The following is an 8,380-nucleotide window of genomic DNA, read 5'->3' as shown; positions in this document are numbered from 1 at the left end:
ATAATTTAAATTTGTATAGTATAGTAATACTTGGAATTGTTTTTCTACTTTAATATATTTCCATTGGTTAGTTCATTCTAATTAACTCTAATAATTTTTATAATGTTGGCAAAGCATCTAATTTGTTTTCATTTGTTATCTCTGAGTAATTAAAATGGGTTTGTTGATGGCATGGTATTGGCAGAAAAACAGACACATGGACCAGTGGTACAGAATCGAGAGTCCAGAAGTAAATCCATATTTATACGGGCAAATAATTTTTGACAAAAAGCAAAAAACATACAGTAGAGAAAGGAAAGCCTCTTCAATAAAGGTGAGGGAAAACTGGAAAGCCACCTGCAAACACTGAAACTAGACTGTTGTCTATCACCATACACCAAAATTTACTCAAAATCGATTAAGGACCTGAATATAAGACCTGAAACCATAAAGTGCACAGAAGAAAACATAGGAACTAAACTCAAGGACCTTGAACTTAAAGAGGATTTTATGAATTTGACCTCAAAAACAGGAGAAGTAAAAGCAAAAATAAATGAATGGGACTACATCAAACTAAAAAGCTTCTGCTCAGCAGAAGAAATCATCAACAAGGTAAAGAGACAACCATCCAAATGGAAAAATATATTTGCAAGCAACACCTCCGATAAGGGCCTAATATCCAAAATATACGAAGAATTCATACAACTCAATAACAATGAAAAACAAATAGTCCAATCAAAAAATGGGCAGAGGACATGAACAGACACCTCTCCCTACAGGACATACAAATGGCCAACAAATATTTGAAAAGATGCTCAACATCACTAGCTTTTAGGGACAACATTTATAGCTATAATGAGATACCATCTAAGACCTGGTAGAATAGCTGTTATCAACAGCACAACTAATAACAAATGTTGGAGAGGATGCAGAGAAAAAGGAACCCTCATCTACTGCTAGTGGAACTGTGAATTGGTACAGCCTCTATGGAAAACAGTATGGAGGTTCCTCAAAATACTAAGAATTGGTTTACGATATGATCCAGCAATCCCTCTACTGGGTATTTACCCCAAAGACTTGAAAACCTATATCCGAAAAGATATTGCACACCGACGTTTATAATAGCATATTCGCAGTGGTCAAGACATGGAAGTAACCGAAGTGTCCTACGATAGATGATTGGCTAAAAAAGCCGTGGTACATATATACAATGCAATATTACTCAGCCATAAGAAGAGATGAAATACTGCCATTTGTGACAACATGGATGGACCTTGAGATAATCATGCTAAGCGAAATAAGCTAGACAGAAAAGGTTGAAAATATCATGATATCACTTATATGTGGGATATAAACCTAAAAGCAACAAACGATCAGGACAAAGAAACAGAGACTCATGGACATGGACTATAGGCTAGTGGTTACCAGAAGGTAGCGGGTGGGGGAGGAGGGGGGAAGTAGACAGGGTAAAGGGGTCAAATGTAAGGGGGTAGGAGTAGGGCGAAGTGGGTAAAAGGGATCAAATATATGGTAGTTGAAGGAAACTGGACTTTGGGTGGTAAACACAATAGAATATACAGATGTCAAATTATATAATTGTATTAACCAATGTTACCTCAATAAACCTAATTAAAAAATAAAATAAAAATAAAATGGATTTGTGGAGATTCGATTACTTACTTATAATATTCCCACTTATCAAATTAATTATTACTTATTGACTAGTCATATTTTCAAAAACGCCCTTTTTTTGGTTCTTTTTCTAAAAGTAACTTGTACAGTACTAACATGATAGAAACATACACTTCCCGTATCTAGCTAAGCTTGGGTTCAAAGTAGTCTTGGTATAAGAATTTACAATATAAAAATAATATAAATATTACTGGAGAAGAGTATGTAGACAATACCAACTCCAAAATATCTCTTGCGATAGATTATTAAACTGAACCAAACCAAGCCCACACCTCTCTCCCTCACCAAAAACACCTAATGGAAGATGGAGTGGAGAGTATAGAGATCAAAGTTTGTTGAGTTTCTAAATTTTGAAAGACATTATTATGTACCTTGGTTGTCTCAATTGTATCCTAGAGACATGTCCAAATTGAAAATGATCTTTTTTTCAAGTAGGGACAATCAGCCTTCCATTTTTTACCTATTAGAATTCTGGGATATGGGGAGGAAATCATCTTTATCCTTTCTTCCAAGTCTTCATACCCAGTTGGCAACCACATCTTATCCATTCTGCCTTCTAATTATCTCTCAAATCCATACTCTTATTTCTATGCCCACTATAACTTCCTTAGTGTGAGCCTATTTTTTAAAAATGTTATTTTATTGCAGTGACCCCCTTACGGGTCTTCCTTCCTCCAGTCTCTTCTCCTTCCCAGATATGTTTTTACACTGTACAGCTAGAGTAATCTTAATTTTAAAAAGTCCTATAATGTGTCTACATTTGATTTAAAAATTTTAAAAATATGTTTTCTCTCAGTCCTTTGCGTACTTTACAGGGCTCTTCGTGTTTTGGCCTGCCTGCACTTTTCCAGCTTTATCTTCCACTGCCGTCCTGTGTGCATTGGGTACTTAAGTTATATTAAACACCTGAAGTTTTTTGAAATGCCTGTATCAGTTAATACTCTTTGTGCTTGATCCTGCCTCCTCCTGCTTTTTCCTCGATGGTCCCTGATTCATTGATTATTCCCAATTTATTTTCAAACTGTTTTATCTTAAAAGTAACAGTATCTTTAAACTACTCCTGTCTCCTTTTCAGTCAAGCACCCTGAAAGGATAAGTTCTACTTTACTTCCTGCTCATCTTTCAACCCACTGTAGTCTAGATTCTGCCCTTACTACTACTCTAAAAAATAAAATAAAATACCCTTCCCCCTCACCCATTGACAAATCTACCAATAAAAAACCCTAATGTCCAAATCCAATGGACTAGGTGTCACCTTAACTGATACCTCAATTATCATTTGACACTGTTAACTGCTACTATTTATCTAAAAACACACCAACCCACTTATTTTTCTGTGCCTTGTAGAAAACATGGAAAATATGTGTTAAAGATAAAAGTAATAAGCACCACTTAACCATAACAACCATTAACATTTTTTACTTATTTCCTTCAAGTCTCTTTTTCTATGTACCTGTAAGTATAGAAAATTGGATATTATATTTCTAAATGTGTATTCTGGGTTTTTTTCTTATTAGTGTCTTCCCTTGGCAGTAAACAGATATTTTGGAAATAACCTTAATCATTGCATAATTTGTTATAGAAATATACCATAATTTACTTAGCCTTTCTCCTGTTGACATTTAGCTAGTTTTTAATTTTCACTAATATATCTAGCTTTCTTATAACATTTTTAGACAAATCTCAGTCTCAGATTCTTATTTCTTAATGATAGAACCCAAGAGGGGAAAGAACTAGGTTAAGGATATGAAGTTTAAACATTCTTGATATAGACTGCCTAATTACTTCCTGGAAAGATAATTTACACTCCCATGGCAGCATTTGAAGATCTCGAACTTATTCTCTTGCTAACATTGAATTTCTTGAAAACCTTTTAAAATCCTTGCCAATTTGATAAGTGAAAGTAGAATGTTTTCATTTGCTTTTCTTTAGTAGTGAGATTATACATTCATCGCTTCTCACCTTGGCCTCCTAATTCTCTTACTTCTATATATTCCTTTTCACTCACCTCAGGCTTTTCTTTTTCTAGCTTTTCCACAGTATTTTGTCCTCAACTCCTTGACTCTTCCACAGGCATCTCGAACTATGTCCTAAATTAATCTCTTCCTCACTCCTAAACTTGCTTCAATTTTTGGTTAATGACAACATCCACCACTTAGGCTCCCCAGTTAAAAACCTTTTAGGATGACTCCATCCTCTCAACCCATTAGTCACTAAGCTTTTCCAATTCACATCTTAAATATCTCAAATATATCCATTCCTATCTTCACAGCCACTGCTTTAGTTCAAGCCTTTATTATTAAATGTCATCACCAGTATCCCTGCCTTGTCATCCTGCTCCATTCCATCCTACATACTGCTTCCAGTGTGACCTTTCTAAAATGAAAACTTTATCATGTTACTCTCTGGACTCAATGTCCCTATCCAACTTCATCTCTTGTCTTTGCCATCCACTCCCTTCTCTCCAGCCACATGGAACAACCAGAATTCCCCACTGCCTCTAAACTCTTTTTCTGCCAACAGCGTGCCTTTTCACTTGTCTTGTAAATTCTACTAATCCTAAAATAGTAAGGGAGCCTATCCAAGTATATTGTATCATTTCCTTTTCCTTTATCCAATGATAACACTTTATACAGAGCTTTATTGTGACTTACCATCATGATTTGGTAATTTTTGTCCAACAATCTGTCTCTCTCACTAAACCAAGATGCTCAAGGACAGATTCTATGCCATTCACCTTTTAATCCCTAGCACTAGGATAGTTCCAGGAATTTATTAGGCTCTCAAATATGTGTGGAATAGGTGTTATTTTTGACAGTGACTTAAAAGTTCTTTCCATTTTCTCCCATTATGTGATCATTCTATAATCTCAGTCTATCTAATATTTCTGTTACCAGATCCTCCTCCATTCTCCACTTCTAAGGTTGACAAAACTATTAAAATGCATTTGGAGATTTGTGTGCTTCTACAAAATAGGCCATTTTCATTACTGCTGACAGTTATTATTCTAAAACACACCTGCTTATGTTACATAATGACTTAAAAACAACTTTGATGACTACCTAGTGTGAGTTGTAGGTGCTATTTCCCAAGAAAAGGAAACAGATTGTCCTGAGTTAAAAACAAAGAAATGAAATCATAATAGAAAAAAAGACATAATGCCTATCAAATCCAGGGCATTGACTACTTAAACATAATGTTTAATAACTTTCAGAATCCAACTCTAGCTCAGCTTTTTAGCCCTATGTCCAACACACATCCTGGTCACCATTCTTTAATGTACAGTTGTGGCTAGAATGCCCTATCACTAAGCAAATTCCTGTTCATCCTTGAAAGCTAGAGTCACATGTGACCTAGTTGCTCCAAGAGATGGTATAAAGGGGCTTAAGGTTCTCTCCATAACCTTCACCAATCCACCCAAAGCAACCCAAATCAAAATAAATATAATAAAATTGTTTTTTTTGGTATGATTAGAGTTTTTGCAATCTCATGTAAACTAATACAAAAGCATCAATTAAATACATTTATATTTTTATTGATCTTTAACATATAATCTAAGTAAAAGCAAAGCACTTCCTATACAAGTGCATTTTCAAGACAAGTCCCCAGACCTACACTTCCAACTAGATTGCAGCCACTAAGCCCCTTCTTTACAGAAATTCTAAGCAGCTTTCTCTAATCTTCTCTTCCTGACAAGCTATTCATAGCTCCTCTCTGGGCTCCCACAACTCTGACCACATACAGCTATTAGCTTACCAAACAATAATTTAGTATGTTATTTCTTTTACTTTGTTCCACTAGGGTAGCTCATCAAGGGTGAGGGCCCTGCATCAGTTTTCTCATGTATAAAATAAAGATAAGAAGACATATCCTCAAAGAGCTGTTGTATTAAATGTTATGCATATTTAAAGCACTCAGCACAGTGTCTAACATATAATAAATGCTAAATAAATGTTGGCAATTATTTTTCAATATGTTTATTGAACAATGAACTAGCTCAAAGAGCTAGTTCATTGTTCAATAAATATATATTGTTCAATAAACAAGCAAACAGACTGGTAGACATGTTGTTTACAAAAGAGCTTGAGCTTGATTAGAAAACACACGTGTTCTGAAATTACCTTAAGGGCCACTATGTAAGCAAAATGCCTTCCCTATTGTCTATTTGCAAATGTGACATGGAATTGAATAACTTTTAATGTCTGGTAGTTTAAGAAGAGTTTTCAAGACCTTGATACTGGGAAAGAAGTTTCAATTATAAATTTCTGAACTTCTGAGGTAGTTTATTAAAAATAACACTTAAAACAATTTCACATTTGGAGAAAAAGAAAATGTCTTGGGAATTTGTGCTGTTTCTGACACTATCATATATTGCTTCTTTGTAATACAAACTATCCATAAATGTGTTTGCTCTTAGGTTTTACGATAAAAAATCAAGTGAAGTGTGTTGTGTGGTAGAAACAACATCAAACTGAAATTAAGGGATATTGGATTCTAGCCCACAAATTAGCTGTGGGACCTTGGGCAATTTTAATTCCTCTGGGCTTCAGAGTCCTTTGGAATTTGACAGGATTAGATTGTCTAAATTCCCATCTAGTAATGAAATACAGAGTTCTTATAATAATGTATTTTAACCTTTTTTTTTTTTTTTATGGATTTTCCCCTTACTAGAAACTAAACTCTCTTTTTGAGAGGGAGGGGGCAAGAATCAAACCTTATTCAACTTTGCAACTCAGTGCCTAGAACCAATTTCTTGACTGTTTGAATGAATGAGTGCCACTGCAGAACTTCTACTTAAAAAAGGCATAGCAGATTTATGGTATAACAAGTTAGTAGTTAATGTTAATGCAATTGTATTACTATATAAGAATAACCACTGACATGCATTCATATGATTTTTGATATGCAATAGACAGATTATATTGTTGACCATTTGAAACTTTGTTCATTTAAAAAAGAAATTCTAAACCAAAATTCTAAGACTCACTTCGGACATATTTGAAATTATGAGTTAACAAAGCTTTTGAGAGAGGCCAATTATTTTTTAAATTATTTTTATATATTTACTTAATTGAAGAAATTATTTAAATTTTTGCCCCATCTACTTTCCCCCTCTCCCCTACATGAGAGAGGCCAATTCTAACTCACGACCCTAAAGACAATGTTCGCCAATATCAAGTTGGTATCCAAGCGTTCATTCCTCAATGGAATTTTGTAGAAAAGATTTTTATCCTTGCCTTGCTACCAAAATTACAGAGTGAAAGGCAATCTGATCAATGTCTTAAGGAAGTATATAGACAAATGGAGAAAGCAAACATATATGTGTATGTGTGCGCACATACACACAGTTTAACTCAGTAACTCTATTGCCTCATAAACCCATTTTCAAGTTAATATTTAGTGCAGGCTCATTGCAGGTGCAGTTCCAAAATACCTCTAATACGAAATGGAAAATGGGAGTGATTAACTATAAAGGGAATCTCTCAATAAAACAGAAGTTTTCCTTCCCACTTCTTTTGAACAAAGGCAGATGTCTCTTTCTGGATGTATCCCCAAAATTTAGAGTGATGTGAGATTTCATTTCTCTATTTTAGTAACAATGTGATTGAAATTTGAGATGCATTTACTTCACAATTTCCTGAACCTGAGTTGTTGGGGAAGTGAAGGTTTTTTTCTAATATTCAGCTGTCTGCCTCAACCACACCAGCCCACTGATCCCAAGTTTGAATGTTACTAATAGATTAACTCTACATAAATTGACACAAGCATAGTAAGTTTTTTTTTATTGTTAAATTACTATGTTATCATATGCCGAGCAAAAAGTAAAAGGGACAGATCCACTTGTGCATTCACATTTTAAATTCTTGAATGTAAGTGAACAAATGATCAGTTAGGACATGAAAACTGAAGGAAGGGCTTCTTTATATGTCTTCTAATTTCTCTAATAATTAATAAAACATGCTCAAAAATTTTAGAAAAACTTGTTTTCTACATGTGATATAATATTAATAAATAAACTATGTTTACTTCAATAAATTGGAAAGACTCCCTCAATATTAAGGGCAGTCTATCTCTGGCTAATGCAATTATCATTTGTATATAATATAAACATCAAAAAATAAAGGGATGGCATAGTTTAACATTTTCCAAAGTGTTAGTACTCTTAATGCTGAGTTTCCAGTTCCAGAATTGTCCATTCCCCTTGGGGTGAACAATCTTCAGAAGAAAAACTAGCCATGGTGATGCTTGCTGAGGAGTCAAGTGGAGAGGTTAGTTCACTCCATCTGTTCAAAGTGTCAACATGTGCTTTACCCTGAGGTTTTGAGCTGTCTCGTGCTAAAAGTAGTGTCTGATTGATTAGATACTGTGCTAAATTTAAGTCTTCAGGAACAGAATTTGTAATATTTAAGTTTGAATCCTGTTCAGAGAGCAGTTGCTTTAACAGTGTCCAATCTTGTTTTGCAAAGTGTTGATCATCTTCAAAATCCACGTCTGTAACGTGTGTTTCTGATTCCATTTTCTGCTCAAATGCTTCTATTACATCCATCTCATATATTGGAGAGAGGGTTTTTGAAGGCCGATGGTCATACATGTAGGTTTGTGCCAGTGTGTCACAATCATCTATGTCTCCTGAAATAATTCATAATACTACACAATGTAAAAATTGCACATGTTGGTACCCCTCAGAGTTCTGTAGAACGATATAACA

General features: G+C 34.5%; 1 protein-coding gene across 4 annotated transcripts in view; it reads right to left on the bottom strand.

The window, feature by feature from the left end:
- Window positions 1-1,635: 1,635 nt before the first annotated feature.
- Window positions 1,636-8,380, bottom strand: part of BTBD8 (BTB domain containing 8) — a 91,106-nt gene continuing 84,361 nt past the window's right edge. For 2 of the 4 annotated variants that reach the window (XM_016134286.2, XM_016134285.2), the window contains exon 15: window positions 1,636-8,301. In XM_016134286.2, coding sequence (XP_015989772.2) covers window positions 7,835-8,301 — 467 coding nt within the window. In that variant the 3' untranslated portion in view covers window positions 1,636-7,834. The remainder of the gene's footprint in view (window positions 8,302-8,380) is intronic. The other 2 variants (XM_016134283.2, XM_016134284.2) reach the window with 1 other exon arrangement.

This window comes from Rousettus aegyptiacus, unplaced genomic scaffold (assembly GCF_014176215.1).
Source record: "Rousettus aegyptiacus isolate mRouAeg1 unplaced genomic scaffold, mRouAeg1.p scaffold_m13_p_1, whole genome shotgun sequence".
Classification (NCBI taxonomy): domain Eukaryota; kingdom Metazoa; phylum Chordata; class Mammalia; order Chiroptera; family Pteropodidae; genus Rousettus; species Rousettus aegyptiacus.
Note: the sequence above shows the minus strand (reverse complement) of the source record. Positions and strands in the feature narration are given on the sequence as shown.